This window comes from Cebidichthys violaceus, unplaced genomic scaffold, assembly GCF_023349555.1.
Source record: "Cebidichthys violaceus isolate CVI_PGR_0920_01 unplaced genomic scaffold, fCebVio1.0.p SCAF_4, whole genome shotgun sequence".
Classification (NCBI taxonomy): domain Eukaryota; kingdom Metazoa; phylum Chordata; class Actinopteri; order Perciformes; family Stichaeidae; genus Cebidichthys; species Cebidichthys violaceus.
Window position 1 is genome coordinate 5,745,888 of NW_027176594.1, and position 22,043 is coordinate 5,767,930.

General features: G+C 38.9%; 1 protein-coding gene across 4 annotated transcripts in view; it reads right to left on the bottom strand.

The window, feature by feature from the left end:
• The window catches only part of sh3gl2a (SH3 domain containing GRB2 like 2a, endophilin A1), a 36,011-nt gene that overhangs the window by 2,665 nt on the left and 11,303 nt on the right, over positions 1–22,043 (bottom strand). Inside the window, exons 2-10 of one of the 4 annotated variants that reach the window (XR_011104777.1) lie at positions 6,755–6,823; positions 5,619–5,691; positions 4,623–4,766; positions 4,150–4,283; positions 3,896–4,054; positions 2,932–3,035; positions 2,658–2,773; positions 1,840–1,854; positions 59–1,672 (exon numbers count right to left, since the gene is read on the bottom strand). Coding sequence is in view for 2 of the 4 variants with exons in the window: in XM_068727044.1 (XP_068583145.1) it covers positions 1,840–1,854; positions 2,658–2,773; positions 2,932–3,035; positions 3,896–4,054; positions 4,150–4,283; positions 4,623–4,766; positions 5,619–5,691; positions 6,755–6,823 (814 nt within the window). In the remaining 2 variants the exon portion in view is untranslated. The remainder of the gene's footprint in view (positions 1–58; positions 1,673–1,839; positions 1,855–2,657; positions 2,774–2,931; positions 3,036–3,895; positions 4,055–4,149; positions 4,284–4,622; positions 4,767–5,618; positions 5,692–6,754; positions 6,824–22,043) is intronic. The other 3 variants (XR_011104778.1, XM_068727044.1, XM_068727045.1) reach the window with 3 other exon arrangements.

Below are 22,043 nucleotides of genomic sequence, written 5' to 3' on the forward strand. Positions count from 1 at the left end.
AAGAGATAAGATGCTGCATATAGATTAGAGACATAATGATTGCTTGTGAAAGGCTCACCTGGAGACCTGGCTGAAAGAGGGAAAGAGAAGATGAAGATGTAGAGAGAAATAGACATAGCAAAAGAGAGAAAGACACAAAACATGACTGTCAGTTACCAGAAAATAATAATGAGTCATGCCATGGTTATAGGAACTGTTATACATTTGAGATTTATGCTTATTCTCTTTCTCGCCTATAGGTAGACAGGAGGATTGATACAATTCTCATATATGTCTGTTAAGGCTACAGCCAGCCAGCAAGCTAGCTTGGCATAAAGACTGGAAACAGGAGAAAACATGTGTCATATACTGTGCGGGAGACTCTGTGTGCTGCTCTTTAACAAAGGTGCCAAACCAACCAGATAGTCTTCATACTTCAAGTTTTATTTCTTTTAAAAACCAAAAATGATTCTTTGATAAAGCATAACTCTCTAGTGTTGCTTGTCTAAGTTTGTTTTATGAGTGTGGGATGGACTCATTGTTACCCCTTGTGGCCATTGGGGGAAAACAGCTACTCAGCTGCGTTTCTCACCAACTGGATGAGACGGCCACCAGCAGGGCTAGGGGAAACATCCAGCCTGGCTCTGTCCAACTGTAACAAAGCCCGTCTACCAGCTTCTCTAAAGCTCACTAAATAACACGTTATATCTTGTCAGTTTCATTTAACCAAATTGTAAAAAGGACAATTTGCCATTTTAGGGGGACTCTTTTTTTTGGCGCTGGCGCTTCTTTGCTCCTGGCCAAAAACTAGTGCAGCACATAACCACCCATAAAACTAATTAATGTGTGAGCTTCAGGTGCTTTGGACCCTTGGATGGAGCCAGCATACCTGTCTCCCCCTGTTTTCAGTTTTATGCTAAGCTAACTGGATGCAGCTTCATATGTAGCGTACAAACATAAGAGTTGTATTAATTTTCTTATCAAACTCAAGAGTAAACAAGCTAGTAAATTAATTTCCATAATGCTAAACAGTTCCTTTAAAAATAAAAGAAAGATGAAAAAAAAATAGGGACAAAAGAGAAACCAGGGGTTATACAGTACAGAAACAGCACTGCAGACGAGCTGCACTGCGAACATAAATACACTTGCACAAAAGTCAATAAAGAAGGATAAAAATAAGAGTGATAGTGAGATTTTGCATCTCTTCCCAAGTCACCCTTGCTCACCTGGAGATCTTGCTGCAAAGGGAAAAGGAGAAAACAAAGGTGAACAAAAAGCATACGTGTTTACTTGCATTCCTCTAGATGGATAAATGATGAATTGATGCAGCAGGCGGAGGAATGAAAAGGTCAGTAAACAAAACAAGAAACACAAGTTGGAGAATGAATTGAAAGAGAGGCCGACGGACAAAGAAACAGGAGGATAACACTGATCACAAGATTGACAAGAGAACAAAACAGAAACAGCAAATGCTCGTCCGCTGTTAAGCTTTTCATTGTTACTGTAGGTCGTCATTCTTTGAACAGTGAGCGGACAGCACTTGTTTTTCTGTTGTTGATTTGTATTATTTGACTTCAACAATTTTCTTATGACAAAGAAACAAAATGAGAGATGGACAAAAAATGACAAAGCGATGGAAGAGATATTGTTGTATCTCCCCGGGGATTCACTTTTGTCTCACCTGGAGACCTTGCTGCAAAGACGGAAGAGGAAACAACACCAGGGGGAGGCGGGGAAGGGAAGCAGTAGAAGTAGTTTTGAGGTTTTCATTTTGTGTAAATGAAGGATGATGTTGAAGAAATAAATTGATGAGAATACAGACAGAGAAACGTATTGACAGATAAGTTTGACCTGGCTCACCTGGAGACCGGGCCCCTGGAAGAATGAACAAAAATCATAAAGGGGAAAGAGAAGAGCGCATAGTTGTATTGATTAGTTCTGGTTTGAGGGATATTCTGTTCAGTAAACAATAATAACTGAAATGTTGGGAACTGAAAGAGCTGGGAAAAAGAAAGCAATTAGCAAACACTGTAAATTCTCAAATATCTGCCTTTTTACTTAAATAATGAAAGCACTGCTTTTATTTTACTTTTACAATATAGTTCTATGAAAAACTAATTATGTATCTCTTCTGCTATTCAGAAGCACATCTGGATTTGTCATCTAATGTCTAATGTGGAACTAATGTGTCAAAATGATGTGTTGTTATGTATTTGTCTCTGATTATACGTATTACATTTGTTATTGTGCACAAATATTTCAAAAAAATAGATCTCAATGAGACTGTAAATAAACAATAAACTGTATTTTTTATCATATTTTACCAAAATTTTTTTTGTAGTATTGATTAGTTATCATCTCCACCTGGTGTAAGCAATCTACTGCATTTTTTTTCTCACCCACCAGCATCAGTTGGGGCTTATATTTGAGAATTTACAGTACAAATCAAAAATAAAGAAAGGGTTGTTAAAAGAAATAAGATCATAAATGAATAGAAACCAGCCCAGAAACCTTCCTTTACAGGAAAATACATCAACAAAGGTTATTGTTCTTACTTCACTTCAGTTTAAACAGAAACTCATGAGATTTGCCAGTGAGATACTACAGTGTATTTACAGTTCCAGGACTAGTTTCTGGGCATGTTTCTGAGCAATGAGCAAATGTACTCTGGGTCTCACCTGGAGAGCGGGCACTGTGGATGCCTCCATTGTGGTTCTCACTGATGGAGAAGTCCAGAGACGTACGCGGTTTAGGAGTGAACTCTTTCCTCGGTTTGACAGTAGTGTCCCTTATCCTGCAACAAAAAAGAATCCCCCAGTGAACAAATAGAGATTAAAATAACCAGTGTATTTCTGAGGAAATGCTGCAATGGAAAACTCTACACGTTAGTACATCCAATAATGTACGGTAAAATAAAAAAAAACCTGTGAAACAAGTATTATTAGTACTGACCGTTCGTCGATCTTACTGGAGAGCTGTGTGAGGATCTCAGCAGCGCGACTGTGGTACTCCACCTGAGCATGTACCAGTGCAGCGAGCTGGCTCACCTGTTCAATCTGTTAAAGATGTCTCCTGTTACTCATTGACACAATGACTGCTGCTACACTTCACCCATTATTATGATTGTTACTGAGACCTGGACTCAAGTTCCCTCAAACTCAGAAGCTAAAAGTAATAAACAGTGTGCTCTTTGGAGATTTACAGGATGACTGGTAGGACTGTTGAAATCACAGTTCATTTTTAACCTTGGAAACAGCAGTTGGACAAAACAATCTTGCAGCAAGATGGATTAGCAGCTGTTCTGGAGCTTTTAATGTCATCCCTCTTGAGTTGATATGAAGGAATTGTCTATGTTTTTAAGCCAACATGGACAAACGTTGTGTGCTAAGGTAGATAGTGTGATTTGATAGAAAGCTCCAGAGCAGCTATTAAATTACCTCGTGGTAAGATGGCTCAACTAATATTCCTGATGGTTTTACAACTGTATTCATTTTTTTCATGGCCACTTGGGGTCCAAAAACTTCACAATGTTGGTTTATAAATTATTATGACATCATTATGCCACATCCAGTAGACAAAGAATCATAAGCATTCACTGGAGTCATGTTTCAGTCCACCTGGTGAATATAAGACCGACATTTAGTCCATTTTCTGCTCTGTTTTTCTTTTGATAAAATGATTACATGTAATAGGTTACATATAGGGTGATGACACCCCGTGATTAACATGGTTTGCGGAGGACAAAGGGAATAGTAGAGGTAGTAGACAGTAGAAATTTTAAGACAGAATAGTAAATTAAATGTGTTGACAGACTTAACAAAACACCAAAAACAAACCAGAAAAAGTCAGCTGTGTCCATGTTGAATGCAAATTGTGCAATTAATAAAAAGGGACAAGTGATAAAAATAATCCTTACATCACTCTCCAACAGGTTGAACATGCTCAGCTCGGCAATCTCCTTGGAGTCGTCAAATTTCTCGAGTGCCTGTTTGATCTCGTCTTCTGTAACTTTGCCCTGACGTTTCTTCTTATAATCAAAGTCCAGACGACGACCTTGCATTTTCTTCAGGTGATGCTGCAGAAGAAGACCAGAAAGAGAAGCTGAATCTTTCTAGAATACTGGTTGCATTTTTCTTTTTATGGTTGTTCATCAACGTTCCGCACTCGTACCTGAATCTCCTTGAGATCTTTTTCGTGGAGGTTCTGCATTGGATCAATAAAGTTCTGCTTGACCTCCATGTCCAGAGCGTCCTTAACCTCTCCAAGCTCACGCATGGCTTCCCCAGCATCAATCAGAGCAAGGCCTGGAAAAGTAAAGACACATTTAGACACTAAAACTAAAAACATGAATACCATACAGCTCAATGTCAGTGTAAAATATAAAAGGCTCATCTGCAGTAACATTATCTCATTAGAATCCACATCAGATTTTGAAGACAGGTATTTTTCTTTAATACCATCACTGTCTAAAAAATAGGCTCATGCATTTTTCATAACATTGCATCATTGAGGGAATAAAATGATTCCACTTTGTTCTTGTGAAGCATGCATATATATATATATATATATATATATATATATATATATATATATATATATATATATATAAATAAAAAAAGTGTTCTTCCGTTTCTGCAGCTCACCAAAGTTAGACTCCTCTCCAAGCTCCCTGCCAAACCTCTGCATGGACTCTCCCAGGATGGCCTCGGTCTGCGTGTAGCCCGGCCCCTTCTCCTGTCCCCGCATACGTGACATGGAGTTCATCATGCTCATCTTGGCTCTGGTGGCTGTGATGGCAAAGCACTAAGGAGTTTTTTTTTCTGAAAACGTTTCATTTCATTCATTCTAAACACATTCCACAGTAACTGGATGGGCTGCTGAAGTAGAGTATGATAAAATATTCAGTTGCTATACTTGAAGACATTCAAAGGTTTAAAAGGCCAATGAGCCTCCATAACACACTGGTGTGGATTCCAGTCATCACATGCAAAACGATGATGCAAAACTAGTTAGTTAATTAACTAATTAACTGATTTCAACTTGATGCAGAGTCTGTTACTCCAAAACTAACTTTTTCCTGGTGTCAAGCGGCAATTTTTCCTCACACATCCCCACCTGACTGTCTATATTCTTTTCCCCTAACATTGCGACGTGCTGCTCTGTTTAATAACCTCAAAGCAGAAGTACGATGTGATCACATCATGTGATCAATCAATTACACCTGCTGAGCTGAATCAGGCAGGTCCTGAAACATTTCCTCCGACATTAGTAGAGACGCTCTTTAACTCATGTGGGGAAACCCTGTTACTAGTGCGAGATAAACATCACGTCAACATAAATATTAGAGACAAGAATTATATCAGAGAAAAAACTAAACTCTACAATAACGTACTTAAAAGAAAATATTCACTCAGTGGTTGTATTGGTAGAATGTGGCATGTATTATTGCATTGTTGATCATATAAAGTGTGTATGTACAGGTGTAAAATATGTATGTGACTATGTATATATATTGTGTGGGGTTGCATAAATACTACATTTTCTTCAAATATTTTAATATGGACTCCTGGGAGACAAGCCTTTAGTCTGCAAGTAAACAATATGTCACATTGTTGTCTTGCACAGCTGGTTTATGTCACCTGGGTTTGGCTGCAGATACTCAGTAGTCTTGGTCATGATGTCCAGCACTGCCCGAGCAGTGGTGTCCATCTTCTGTAAACCACAATGTAAAACAACAAGTAGAGGGAAACAGAAATAACAGTTGTGAAAAGATGTGGATAGAAACAAAAATGGGTAATGACTGAAAGATTGTGGGATAGGATGAGATGAATATAACAGTGATAGAATAATGTATGCATTGCTTTGCTCTGCAGTGTGGTGAGAGAGACTCGTGCAGAGCTGAGAGCTGGCCATGATGTTCTTGATTAGTGTGATGAGACTCGCCAGCTCCCGACAGCTCTGCCTCTCTTTCTGCAGCACACGGGAACTACTAACACATTAACACACATGATGGCATGTAAACACACACATGCACTATCATGTGCTGATGCTGAAAATACGTAAGCACTGACATGTAGATTCATGTATTTATAATTGCTCACATAATGAAAAGAGTCTATACATTCTGGAGTAAATACTGTTCATACAAAATACTGGCATTGCAGGAACATTATGGGAACAACAGGCCATGTTGTGAGTCAAGAATAAATCAAACTGCAGTGACATTGTTTTGATTGTTTTAGGAGGGACTTTTGGAGAAAATAAATGATTTTTAAAAGATCAAGTCAAAACAAAACTCGCCATAATGAACACAGCTACTAAGACTAAAGATATTAACATGGGGAAATCCTCTAGCTGGGGAAGCATGACCAGCATAACTAATAACTCCAGAGGATTCATTTCAATACACAACACTGGTACGACACCTTTCTGCTATATATTTTCTCACCAAAGAGTTGGTCTTTCTAACCATGTTTAGCACATAACCAGTGTTTCTGGTGACTCTCCATTTAAAACCCAAAGTCACAAAATGTTGACTTTTAAGAAATGTTTCCCATTTTAGATCTGAAACTAACGGGAGAAATATTTTGTTATTTCTGATGATCTAATAACTTGACAGCAGTTTTCCAACAACACAGTAGTTATGGTTATAGTGATATATCTAAGACAAGTCTGTTGGAATCCCAAAAACATTTTAATAAGCTTCTGGTAAACTAATAATAAGCTAAAGCACTGATTTTTTATCAAGGGGACAATTGAAATAGTTAAGACTCGCCTTTTCCATTTCAGTGAAGTCATCATCGAGCTTCGTTCCTTCTGCACCTCCAACTTTCTCACTCACTTTCTGCAAAACAAACAAACAAAAACAGGTTTAAAGCTTTGGTCAGCTAAAAAATGAAAAATTATGGTGCATTGGTTGGAAATTTGAAAATATGAAATGCTGCAAATTCCAGAAAGGTCAGTCCACTTCTACAATATGCTCAATATTGAAGTCAAGCTCATAATTTAAATGACACAAAATAAAGACCTCGGCAAAAACATACTACAAGCATTGCACATGGATACTTTGCACAGAACAGATTAAGGAAATCCTACAGATTGGAAATGGTACGATTTCCTTTCTCAGCCGGCATTTGTCGAAATGGAGATTTTCATATCGTTATATTATGTTTATATTATGAACTGCAGCCTGGCTCACAGGTCTATCAGGGACTAGTCAGATGCTTATCTGCAGTAAATTACATGTTATATGATTGGATTTCTGCAACATCAGGGTCACAACGTCTCTATTTAGATAATGCCAGATATCAGCTTGACCTTGTGCCTCACATAACAGAAAACCCATTTCATTAATGATCACCTCCCACTGCAGCAACACCGGTGCTCATGGATAACAGTGTCAGGAGTTAGTAACTGATCTTCCCATCAGTGTTAATGATCTTTAAACGGATTAGAATGGTATTAATGTGTTATAAACGGCTGTCATGCGTCTGTAGAACTGGCAAAAAAACTCCCACAGCTTTAGCTTCCGACACTTTTTAAAACTCCATTACTGCTGCAGAGAGTTGCAGCAGCAGAGAGGAAGAGATAAAGTATGGGCAGCAACAAGCTAGGAGCGTTGGCCCTTATAGCTTCAGACATGGCACAGATCCACGTGCACAGACATAAACACAGAAATGACTGCTTTGGGCTCTTGTCCCCTCTCTCATAATATTTCCAGCTCTGCGACCATCCAGCTCCAGTCTGTGATGTAACCAGATGGCTTGAGGGGGCAGCAATCTGACACAACGAGGCCAGACGAGGCCCTCAGAGGAAGGACGGAGGGAGTGGGAAAAAAAGAACGCGTGACTAAAGAAACCATGAAAGCTAAGGTCAGTGGATGAAGTCCTTCCTCGAGTATAGGCCTGAAAAATCACACAATACATTTATATATATATAATAAATATTATTATTATTATCATCATTTATTTTGTTCTTTTGAACATCAAATCACAAAGCTTGTCCAATCACGTTTCTATCACCTCAGAAATATTGCAAAAATAACTTTTAGAAATGCAGGAACTATTGATTTTGCTTTTATCTCCTTGTGCCTTTATTATTGAATGAGCCGCTCCTCTTGTCTTCATCAAAAATACTTTGAAATGACTACAGATTGTACAGAGCTCAGCTGCTAGTTTTTTTAACAAGAACCAATACGAACACATCCCGTCTGTTTCAGCCTCTTTACATTGGCTCCCTGTTTGCTTTAAGATTGATTAAGATCTTAGTGATTACCTTTAAGGCTCTTCATGACCTAGCTCCAGACTATATTTTAGACCTCTTAATCCCTTATGAACCTTGCATAGTATGAGATCCACAGGCAGTAGTCTTATGTCTCTTCCATAGTCCATAGTCCCATCTTCCATAGTTTTTCTCTCTGTGAAGCACTTTGTTTTGATAAGCTCTCTATAAATAAAGTGTATTATTCTTTTCTTGGAGTGAATCATCTCATTTCAAAACAATTCAAAGATCCTGAAATAGGGAAATAGTTGCAATTAAGCAAGTGAAATGTGTAAAACACAAGAGGGGTGATCTGTGGCAGAGAGCAGGGAGGGAGGGTGGTTATAAGACTTAAACTGTGACAGTAGTTTGTGTAGCGCAAGTCTTTCTGAGGATTGGTGCTCTATGAGTCATCCTAGCAAAAGTATCCTCTGATCCCACTTGTGAAACATCTCAATATTCTGACAGCAATGCAAAACACACGCACATGCACACACACAGTATGTGTCTAACAGCGAGCTGCATTTCCTGTCATTAGCTTCACCTACACATCACTACAATGTCTTCAAATCTTCCTTGAGCTGGTTGCCATAGAGACAGGTACCTGGCTCATCAGGTACAGCATGTACTGTGCGTCTCAGCATCGGTAACTTCCTGTTATTTATCTCACTGTTTGTACTCTATTGTCCTCTGACCTGATGATCAGAGACAAAATAGGGAAACAAGCCTCACTATGGAAAATAACAACACCATTGATTGGAAGACCTCGACAAACTGAGCCGTTAAAGATGGAGGTGCACATGTCGAAAATATGGCTGTAAAATAGCAATGTGTAGTGTAAATGTCTGACATGGTCCATGATATTGTATGTGTGTGTGTGTGTGTGTGTGTGTGTGTGTGTGTGTGTGTGTGTACCACCAAAAGCGATGTACGTAGGGACACTTCTGGTGTTCAACCAAGCCGTCTAATCACATACTGTACTGTCCTACATTACACCTGGGATACAATGTGACTGGCGTTAGAGCACATGACATTTCTACCTGGTTTCAGACGATATATGTGACGTGGATGTACAAAAAAAGATTGGCCTCCTTTTAAATAGAAACGGGTATTTATTTAAAAAAAACTGAGGCACATATGCTTTACACCTCACACACACACACACACACACACACACACACACACACACACACACACACACACACACACACACACACACACACACACACACACACACACACACACACACACACACACACACTCTCTTTAATGAATCATCTAAGTGGAGATAGATGTATCGACAAAGAGAAGGATACCATCAAAAGGAGGATTTTTTGGGAAGCTCTAATCTTTTTTTTCATATGTAGCAGTGAGTCACGGCTGTGCCTAATGACACAGTCACCATTTGCTGTTGGAGGATATTACCAAGTATTCTGTCTGTACAGAGAGAATTAGTCTAATATTCTGACCCAGGGTGATGATTAATATTTCACGCCATGATGCACAGCTTCAAGATGACTGAGATTTTTATTGCAAAACAATTCACTTTACGCAGGGTTTTACAAATTTGAGTAAGTTTACTTAGTTTTGTGTCCACAACTTTATATTTATCTATTCTTTTTTTGCTTTAACTGGAAAGATAAGGTACTCAGCAAATCAGCAGCCTGCATACTGTAGTATGTACATTAGGTCTATGACTGACGATCATTATGTTGTCAATTCATTTCTCTTGATCAGTTGAATAAGAAACAAATGCAACAAAATCTCATTATTGAGAAACTGAGACTGGGGAATGAAAATGAATAAAACAATTAATCGGATATCAAAATAACTGCAATCAAATGACCTGTCAATCAGCTTATAAACTAATTGAATAATTACATCAACTATAGTACAAATTATCAAACAATATACCTCCATTTCATACTATATTTCTTCCTCTTCTAACAGCTTGTTTGAGCATGGAAACACTTAAATGCACCATGAACAATTACATTCATCAGAAAGTGCAGGTATTAAGTAATAAGCAAGCAAGTGGTATGTGGAAGAGCACCACTAGAACGTCTGAGGTTCAATACTGATGAATATGGGGATTGGAGTGAAGCAGAAAGACCCACCTCTATGCAAAGCTCTAAATTCCGCTGCACTTAATTTTTGTGTATGAGTCTGTGTGTCCCCCACATCTAAGACTTATTTGGCTCAGCGATAGAGAGAGTCGAGGGTTTCAGAGTCAGAGGACATCAGTTATTTCGTAAGCTAAATGGATGAAAAACAACTCAGTCAAGCGGTGCCTGTAGGGACATGCGTGTAGCTTGGCAGAGGAAGAGCAACTGAATGAATAAAAATGAGCTGTTGGTGGCTGTTTGGAGTAAATGGAACAGCGCTGCTGCCCATGGCTGCTGTCAACGCATGTTCAACCCCCAGACACTTGCAAAGTGAGGAGCAAAGACAGAACCAGTGTTCTGTTTTCATGGCTGCAAGCTGAGGAGACAGCATTTTAGTACAGTGATGAGGAATACATGCCAAGATGAACCTGCACACACTCAGAGGCACTAATGGACTATATATATATCATGTCACAGGCAATAACCGCGCGACTAAAGATTGATCCTTTACTCGCAGTGGGTTCCTACACACTATGTAAATGTGAACCAAGCCACTATTCTCGCCTAACACCAAAAAAACAGCAATCTAATTCCTCCTGGGGAAGCAGCACCATGACACAACTGATCTGTTTTTGTCCCCATTATCTGTCCCTCATTCCACAAACAACCCCATCCTTTTTCTTTCTCCACCCGTCACTCTCTCTTGGCCCTCCCACTCCGCTTTCTCCCTGCAGGGGAAGGACACAACAAGGTGAACTGCGCAGCAGTACAAGCAGTGTGAAGTGAACCTTAGAGAGATGACTAAAATGCGCAGTTGGCTGCTGAGAAATAACAGCAGCGGCATAGATGATACGTAACCTGGGACGTCACAGGCTGCTACGTCATATGCAAAGCACTCGTAGTAGTAAAGGCTGTCATGCACGGTGCCGATAGATGCGTGTAAATGCACATGCAGCTGATTTGTGATGCTTCCAGACAAAGCTGTAATGCGGGGATATGGTTTCACTGCAGGACGAGGGCTGTGTTATTCCAAATACATTGCAGCAATTGTATTCTAACATGATCTAATTCAAAGACCCTTTAGACATATAAAATATTCTCTGCTTTGATCAATAATTTGTGCCCAAAATATATATATATTATTTTTTTTTAACACAAAAAGGTATCAAATTTCTTCCTCACAGAAAATTCCAGAATATATGAACATGCAAATATTCTTCTTTTCAAAGTTTAAAATGTTCGACACAAGATGTCTCCTACTTCACTGAAGAGTCCATTCTCATTGTATGTGCACTGGAGGTTTTAAGTTTTAATAGCACACTTATGTAAGCTGCAAATAAAATTACCACTCACTATCATACAAATTCGCCCACATGTTAAACTCAGATTTAAAGTGAGTAGAAGAAACTTTCCTCCTTCAGCAAATGAGTGTAAAAATAGCCTTCTAGTGTCAAACTATCCACATCATTCTGCACCATGAAGATCAGCCATCCAAGAGAAGCGACAATAAGCTAAACACGTTTGACTGGAGGGGAACTTCAACACTAATGTGAAGGAAGCCAAAGGGAAATAAACAAAGTCCTCACTGGTTCAAAAATATACATACACCATTTACACACACACACACACACACACACACACACACACACACACACACACACACACACACACACACACACACACACACACACACACACACACACACACACACACACACACACGTAGATAAATCTCACATTTAACCAAATATTATCATAAACATTTGGGGGAGTAGGTGTCTCCAGGACAACATTTTGCTATGATGACACACAAAGATTCTCACAAGATGAAAAACAAAACCAGTGTTGCTTTCGCGGCTGGTGAGAGTGAGAACAGCTGAATGTAGAGCGTAGAACAAGACGACTCTCCTCACTCTCAATTTTTTCTCTCCAACTGGCATCCACGTAAACCAAACCTGACCAGATTAAATGTGGAGAAGAAAATAGCCCAGCGATTTGGCCACAGGCCGCTGGGCATCCTCCCCTGGCTGTTTGTCCCAAAATCTGTTGCATCATCACCCGGGTCAGACAGCAGTGTCCTGACATGCTCTCACAGTGGATCTTTAAAAGGTACATCAGCATTTACAGGCTGAGGTGACAAAACAAGGTGAGAGGAAACCAGCTTGATGTAACGGGTCAACTTCAAGTGCATTTACTGCTGAGAGAGATTCTCTACTCACAACCACTAAAACGGTTGTATCGTCTTCTCCTTTAACTTGTTTACTGGTTTAATTTTTGTTGAATGGATGTTTAACTGCAAGTGTGTTACTTTTTCTAACTTGCATTACTTTTCATTTTTTTGTTATTTACTACAGATGGATGAGTCTAATGTGTCTTGCCATGCTGCACATTTCCTATGCAGGGCAACAAAGACTGAACTGAACAATGAAATGATGTGTTCACAGTATTTGTTGTTCAACAGATTATTATCTGAAGTAAGGGCAGAGGTCAAAAGTAAAGAATCTATACAGCTGGGATAAGAACATTACAAATGTTTGTTTGTAAAACGAAATACGACGACACAATTGATCTTTGGCAGTCTCATGTATTTATATTAAAATGCCATTCAAATTTAAAATATATATTTAACAAGAAGAGTGAGATGAGAGCTAAATAAGGGTGTTTGATGTACAAACTGACAGGATTAATGCCTATATTTCACATCAATATAAAAACATTTAATTAAAAAAAACAAACAATATTTCAACATTTTGAAAAACACACTTATTCACTTTCCCGATGAGAGCTAGATAAGAGGATTGATAGAACTCTAGAGTGGTATTAAATCTTCTCATAACTCTTGGCAAGAAAGCGAAAAAATGTATTTCCCAAAATCTTCCTAAAAATGAGAAAAAATGTTTGTGTCTTGCTTCAAACTTTTAGGGTTTCAGCCAACACTGATAGATGTTGTAGTAATGAATCATTCTGTCCCCAAATTAACAAACCATTACCAGTTACTGAATCCCACTTTGTTATATGAAATCAGCAGGCCAACAGTATTTTCTTTTCCATAAAAAGAACTGCTCACCCAGATTAATTAAAACAGCAGGGTGTTACACCTGTGTAAGACACCCTGAGCTAATGCTATTAAATGGCTGAGGAGGAAACCGACCAGAGACTCTGACACCTAAAGCGTCTGTTGCTCTTAAACGGAAGTCCAGGATTAGATTACGCGTCTCACTGCAGAACACAATGTGATCAATACTATAAAATCATATACACATACACACAAGCCTGAGGTTACGATGTTCGCTTATTTGTTCTTGTGTGTCTTCATCTGTTTATGAGTTTTTTTAATGTTACATAAATTCGATTTTACAAACAATTGTAGATTAGTGGATTCATCTTTACAAAAGAAGGGATCTAAGGGGAGCAAGCTTTCCAATTGAAAGTTTTATATTTTTTTGCATTTTAATCCATTACTTCTTAACTCTAAAAAGCAGTTGTGCGCTCTCCCTCTCGTCCTCTCTCCCTCCCTCCCTCCCTCGGTGTTGTGTACATACATTATACATGGTCATATATGCAGCCGTAAAAATAATACATTTAGTTTGCTTTACTTGAGATAGATAGATAGGTATATCTATCTATCTATCTATTTGCATGCCAAATATGAAATTGCTGAGTTTTTGGAAAATAAACCCTAAAATTATTTCTGTGTCTCTGTTGTTAAAAGTATCATCAGCTCTATGTTGGTAGAAAAAAAGTTACATTTGTAATTACGGAAAAAGCCAAGGACTTTGAAAAGATGTGGGGTTCATTAAAAGACTTCCTGAAGAATAATCCCACGTCAGATTCCTTAACACAAGAACTGTAATTGTTGTAAAGTACAAAGCATCGACTTCAGTAATGTATGAACAAACTGTGCACCTTTGGATGTATTCCCTCCTTGTTTCCTTGAAATTGTGTTGCCTTTTCTTTTTAAATGTATTTTCTTTATTAAGAGTAAAATAAAAATGTAGCCGATACTGTATGTCAAAACAGAATGAAAACTGCCTCACGTTTGTACAGTACGTCTGTGCCAACCAGTGAAGTTGCAGTTTACATCCATGTCAGTCCAGACACATAATACATGTAGTGAAGACTTTGAAGGAATATACCTGCTTTGAAGGAAGATGTTGTTCTGGGGTGGTGGCATCAATAATTGGAGGTCAGCAGTCTCAAAAAGCTATAGGGGGGTCAGGTTGGAATTGGACAGTGTGGAGGCAGTGGTGGAGAGGACAACGAGGGACAAAATCAAAGCCACCATAACCCTTCTCACCCTCTCTACAACGAGCTGCGGCAGATTGGCAGCTTGCTGCAGAGAGAAAGATGAAGGACAAGATCAAAGCCTGGGAGATGTTCCTCATCCGAGTCGAGGGTCTAAGGATAGAGGATGTCGTTTGCTGTGCAGATTGTGAAGCCCCTTGAGGCAAGTTTTTCATTGGTGATATAGGGAAATATATATATATATATATATATATATATATATATATATATATATATATATATATATAATAAAATAGATTTGACTTGACCAAAACGACTGAATGTAATACTTCTCTGGTTGTTATTCAGATGCTTTTATCCAAAGCGACTCACAATTCAGATTCACAGCTACAGGAGCAATTTGGGGTTAAGCGTCTTGCTCAAGGACACATCGACATGTGACTGGAGCTGGGGATTGAACCGCCGATCCTATGATTGAAGGACGGCCATGCTCTCCACTTGGCCACAGTCGTCTTGCAGAACATTATGAGGTTCCTGAGGTTTGAGAGTTTTTTCACTGCTGTGCACCTAAAAACACAACAGCCAGTTCACCTTTGTTCTAGCCTATATTTTTTAGCATTCACAACTGTACCGTTAGCATTAGCATCAGTCACATGGCGCCCAATGTGAGGCGCACATGGAGTGTGCTGCCACTGCTGCTGCTCTCCTCCCCCCCTGCCTCCCACGCTTCCTCCTCCCTCCTCCCTCCTCCCTCCTCTCCTGCTCGCTAGTCTAATCCCAGGCCAGGCACACGGAGGCCGTTGCTTTAAATACGCCCAGGGTGGAAGAGGGAGATTAAAAATGACAAGAGTGATTAGTGAGGCTATTAGAAGGACAGCCTCTGCTGCTGGACAATAACGGGAGGATCTGACTCTTCCTGACACCATTAAAACCAGCTCTTTCTCCTGTGAAAGTATCTCCCAACTTGTTCCTTCCTCTCATTTACAGGTTCAAATGGTTTATTTTTCACCTATTTCATACCTTCAAACTCTCTATTTTCATTTCCATTTTTGTAGGAATTAAAGGATGATTAATGAGGACGGTAGAGGAACAGGAAGGTTTGGGTCAGTTGGGATTATAACAATAAACTGCCAAATCTCAAAAAGTCAAAAACCATTGCGTAAAAAAGCCCAGAAGATCTTTGTCTTGTCTCCTTTTTTTCAGACTGCATGTCTTGTTTTTCCTCCCTTCGTTCCACACTCCCTTTTCGTCTATTCTCACCTCCAAACACCCTCAAGGCCTCGCTGTTCTCATTGTCATGCAACACTGCACGAAGTATATTCACTGCTGGGCTGTGACTCGACTATATGTCTGACTACATTCATCTTAACTGGAATCTACACTGCCACCGTTAAACCTAGACATACTATAGCGCCAGAGGAACCAAACTGTGGATGGATATTCAGACTTGATTTAGAAGCAACCTAATAATTGTACCTACTGTCCTGAAAATAGACCTGTGCTTTTGTGGAATCAAGGAAAATCCATTTGTTATTCTTAAAGCCAATGTGGTGGCTGGTTCCTGCACCATCTTACAACTGTTTCAGGGTGATAGTTATCCCACAGAGCATCAAGGCCTGGGGCGGCATTAGAGCGGACAAAATGCAACGCTCCGCCTGGTTGTAATGTCGTACAAAACAACAGAGGAACAAGCGGTGACAGTTTTACTGGAAACAAAAGTGGAATTCTAGATCAGACAATTCAATACCTGCAGGACAAATGGGCATCGAGTACCAACTGACTGGATCCACACAGGACAGGGTGCCAGTGTTTCCTCTGTTCAGACTCACGCCAGCATCCGTCCACTGGCTCTCCATGTTGCTTCACTGACCTCTATGCTCTCAGAGTGTGCGGCATGTGGCTATTATAATCTGATTTGTAAGTCTTTGCATGGCTCTTATGTAACAGCAGCAGGGATGAGTCTGTAGCTGGGGAGATGTGTGCACACTCAAATCCATCCATGAACATTTCGGTGAACGGGGGGGAGGAAGGGGAAGGGAAACCAGCTGGCACTGTGTATGTGTGTGTGTGTGTGTGTGTGTGTGTGTGTGTGTGTGTGTGTGTGTGTGTGTGTGTGTGTGTGTGTGTGTGTGAGAGAGAGAGAGGAAAGCATGCCAGAGATTGTGTGCATTGGGATACGTGATGATGGTGGTGAGACAAAGCTAGAGGATAAATAATGACACACACGACATGAATGATGGCTGCGATATGTCAAGCTATTGGTTTGGATTGATTGTGTAATGCATCTGAATCTATTTACTGCACAGTCTCGTTAAAACAATTATCATTTGTTTTCAGGTTTCGTTGTTTTGTTTTTTTAAGCATTTTTCCTGTTGTTTTTACAATTCATGGCAAGAGAGCAAAAAAGTGTATGCCATTTTTAATAGAACTGTAAGTAAAGAAAATAATCCTTCATCCATTGTGCTTACCTCTGCAGTTGTGCTAAAATAGCTTCTATAATAAACTGTACTTTGCTAGTGTTTAGTATGTTCTGCACAATCACACTCTCAGTACTCTCAGTAACTCTGCCAGACCACCTATAGTTCTGCCCAGGATCCATGAGGAAGTGTGAAAGACTCAATGTGTTCAACTCTCTCTTTTAATTCCCTCTCAGAATCATTTTTTAAAAACACCCACTAGCTTTCTTGCTCATTTTGTTCATACTTTGTCTTTTCTCTTTAGACATTCATACTGAATAACTATAGCCTGATAATCAGACTGCATTGATTTAATTATTTTTACACTGACCATATGAGCCAATTTAAGAGTTTTTATTTCTGTAAATAATTTTACCCAAAGTTGTCCATGCTTATCGGTATACTTCATAGGTGTAGCCAACTTGCAAAGTAGGGAGCTGACACTCCCATTCTTAATCAGGCCTTCTAAGCTCTGCTTGGTTTCTCCAACTGCATCAAACAGCCGTCAACAGGGGAGGGGGATTCAGAAGTCTGAAACCAAAATAGAACAATAAGCGCAAGACATCTAAGCAAAAAAAAAAAGAAAAAAGAAATAATCCACTAAGAAACAATATTCAGTTGCAAACGGGCCAAGACTGTGGTTGTACTGGTTGTCCTGGGCAGCACCAGGTTTGTGAGTGAAGCAGGACGCTGCAGAAAAAGAAGCATTTTTGCTTAGTGAATGTTTCTTTAATCTTAAAATTAAAAAAAACAGCGTGAGAGGCTTTTTCCTGGAGACAGCCTAGAGGAGGAACAGAGCACTTGACATGTTCCGGCATCACAATGAGACCATTTTAAGATAATTACTATTTGCACAAAATATCAGCCATTAGCATAAACATAAAAAAAAAAATCAATGTCTCTCAATTCCATTCATCACCAGCAGACAGAGAGAGGAGTATGACCCTAAAACAATGATTTATAAATGATACTTTATCCTCCCCTCGAGTGACTCACCATCACTCAAACACTCTCCTGGACAAACATACTGTAGAAGCACAGACAGCTACATAAACAACACACTTCTCTCGTTCTCCGTACTCGATTGCCACTCTGCAATTTCCATTTCAAACACAAAGTGTCTCTCCGAAGACATAATGACAGTGCTTTGAAGCCTGTAGAGGACTCGACTTTTCCCAACACTTAGCTGAAACGGGAAACATATTATATTCATACAGCAAGTTCATAGTAATATAATTTTAATGTTTACCCATCAGTGTCACTAGCTAAATCTGCGTGGCTGTAATGGCGGGGTTGTCTAGGATCATGAATGCTGAAAATCTGTATTGATGATAGTTATTAAAGCTCAGGCTGCTGCCTGCACTGTGTGTGTGTGTGTGTGTGTGTGTGTGTGTGTGTGTGTGTGTGTGTGTGTGTGTGTGTGTGTGTGTGTGTGTGTGTGTCTATAATCCACAGATGTGTCATGACCACATCAATTATATTTAAGATTATGGCCTAGCCGCCAGTCGGGTTGAAGTTCTGTACCGTCAGTTCATAAAATATTGAACCAGCTTTAGCTTTTATTAGTGACCTTTTTATTGATTTTATATCAAAGTGCTCCTCATATTGTCCTGTCAATTTTGAATGATAGCCAATCTTATCAATACTATTTCTATAGATGAGTTATTGCTATTAGAGAGCAGGTGAACGTCTTTTATATAAAAACACATTGATCTTCATCATAAGTGACCCAGTGGGATTCAGCTCGCTCTACATAAAGGCTTTCATACACGTGGTATCCAGAAAAGAAGATCTAATAGTTTTCAGTGGACACAGCAGCCATTTTATAAATCTGCTGCTTCCTCGACTTGTTGTGGGAAGTCATGGTGTTAGTTTTCTAAAATTTCGGTTTCTGAGGCGGAGGTTCAGGAACGCTGCTGCCATGTGTCTCCTAGCAGGAAGCCCCTTGCTGCTTTGTCTTCCTCATGAGCTGTTCGACCTTTCACACAAGATCAGTCACACTGAACAGTGACGGCAAGGCTCGATATGTGCCGATATTAAAAACGTAGCAAAATTCTCACCTAACACAAAAGCGTAGATTCACTCCATTGGTCAATGTCAAAACCCATCCTCCCACAGAGCCCAAAAAAACTAGTTAAACTCACTGAAATCCCAACCCTGTCTCCTACAAAATGATGTTCCCATACAACTGAAGTGCACTCTCAATTACCTTTTGAGGAAAACGTTTTTTCTTTGGACTGAACAGAAAATTGAGACTTGATTGTGTTTCGGCAATAAAAGTACTTGGTTCACGCGGGACACCCCCAGCAAAAGCCCGGAGTTTTTTGACCCATCCACCACCCTGACTTCCTGTCGCTGACTCATCGGAAACTTGTGATACGTCAAGAGCATAAGCTTTGCTCGAAATGTAATTTCAATTTTAATATCTAATCAAAGAGCCAACGCAGCAATGAGTCATATGATAAAATAATCTTGACTCAGGGCCCACTTACTAACTTCTTCTGGAGGTTCCAACCACTTCTCATTACCTTCATTACCATGAGATCATCAGCCCTCTCGAAACAACAACAAGTCATTTGCATAAGTGTAAAAAGAGAAAGGAAGAAAAGTTAAATGTGTGAGACAAAGAAGACAGAAAATGTGTGAAAAGCAAAAATGTACAAAGAAAATGGAATACTTAGCTTTAATAAATGATAGATCAAATTTTTATATTTTATAATAGAGCTAAGTAAATTAGTTGACCAACCAGCAAAAGTGAAATATCCTTGTTGCAGCTTCATAAATGCTTTTCTTGGTCTGATGTGTTTACAAAGTTGCATTTTCTGACATTTCATAAAACAAACACTGCGGATTAATTGATAGTGAAAATAATCATTAGAAGCAGCCTCATTGTGTGTATGTAAATTCAAGAAGAAATGACATACTGTATCTGCATCAAAAGTTTGTGTTCTTTTGTGAATCTGTACATTTTATATTAGCTCAGTATAAGGTACAAAATATCATAATGTGACATAATGCAAAAAATAACTACATTTTATAATTAAATGCACAAAAAAAGCAAATGTAAAAAATGTGTTTTGTTCTTTTGTATCATTTAACTTTGTTGTATTCAAGTGCAATGAAGCAAACTGAAATTTAAAACTGGTTCATAATGTATTATGTGATATAAACATGCTAAATATAAATAACTAAATAAAAAGAAAAGAGAGATGATAGGTAAGAGATATGGAGCAAGATACAGCAACAGAACAAATAAGATAAAGAAGCTGGAGTCAGGCTGTTTATTCTGTGACACCATGCCTGCAGAGAAACTGTGTTTGCACCATTAGGGGAACTCAATATTTCACCGGGAACGTACAGATCGTTCCTGTGGTCTGTGAGAGCGCAGGAGACACCAACACTCCACCAGGCTCCCTGAACTCAACACATCGTTTCACAAGAGCTTTTCATACAACACCAGACTGGATTGGAGCGAATTCTGCCTAGCCTAAAAGAAGATTCATTATCATTGTTGGTGAAGATAAATGTATTTCACTTCTTACTTCAAGCTAAATCAACAAGCACCATAATGGATCCTGCAAGAAGCAAGCAGTCGTGTTTTTCCACAAAAATCAATAGAAAAAAGGAACAAAAACAGATCAAACAGATTTTGTACCCTCCATACACTATCAGACTTTCAATCATGCTACAGACAATTCCTCCCAAAATAAACAATAATATTAATACATCCAGAGGCCGGCATGACCCATTAAAAGAGGAGAATTGAAAAGCCTCAGCAGACCAACATCCTCTATATTTGATATTGACTATCTGCTTTTCAACAGTGGGCTGATTTGATTAGATTTCCACTCCATAAAGAAGATCACGTCAGTAGGGGACCGGAAATAAAATGATACCCAGAATACTGATGGTTACTGCAGAACTTTTAAATTCATACGAGAGACTTGCACTGAGGAAAATGTTTTTCAACACAAATATGATTATAAATAATACAATATTAAGAGATTATTGTAATTTATCCAAGCAAAAAAAGACAAACATTTTCTCAAATGTGCTGATTTGAAGCTTTTCTTCTTTCTTTTTTTCATGATAATAAACCTCTTCTCTTTAGGTTTTGGATTCTTGGTCAGACAAAATAAGCAATTTAAAGATGTAATCCGCATTTTATAAACAAAAACATTACATGTGCAAATAATCCGCAAGTTAATCCATAGTTAGAATTATTGTTAGTTGAACCCCCAAAAAAGTCAGCAGTGAAAAAATAATTCAAAAATAAAGTCCAGATAATGTTTCAATAGAGGGATCGATACATTGTGACCTTGTATATTACTGCCTCTACATCAGTGCATTATTGTTGTTGTTTAGAGCATGTTGGCGAGGGGTGTTTCTTTTTTTTTTAGCCTGCCCACACTGGCATTAATAACAGAAACTCCTGTCAGTATAACGCAATACAATAAAACCGCACACACATTATAGTCTCTAAATGACCACACAGTTGAATCCACACCTCTATAAAACAGTTTCAACACAAACTGAACATTAAAACCTTCATGCGTGAATGATTCACTGAAGGACTGTAACTGCATTAGTTTTAGCTAGGTGTACTTAATAATCTGGCAACTGAGTGTAGCAGGTCAGCAGTGCTTCAGAAAATGAAATATATAAAAAGAAGTATGTCTGTGTTTGTGCCCACGCTCAGAAAGTAGGTTGAGGATCAATAATTTATGGATTCAAGCCCAGACACGCTGTGTGTGTTATTTTACATGCTTGTGGTTTGGGGGCTTGAACGTAATTCATATTGAAAGCTCTGCTGTGATGAACTCTCCCCAGAACCATCAGCATTGCCTTCAATTTTGCAAACTGGAAAAATGCAAACTCAGTAAAAAATGGTTGCTCTCATCTCAGTGGTGGGACATAAACATCAATTTCATGATATATTTCAAGGGACTAAGCCAAAAAGAAGAAAAAAAAAGCTAGACAATTTCTAGCAAACAGTATTT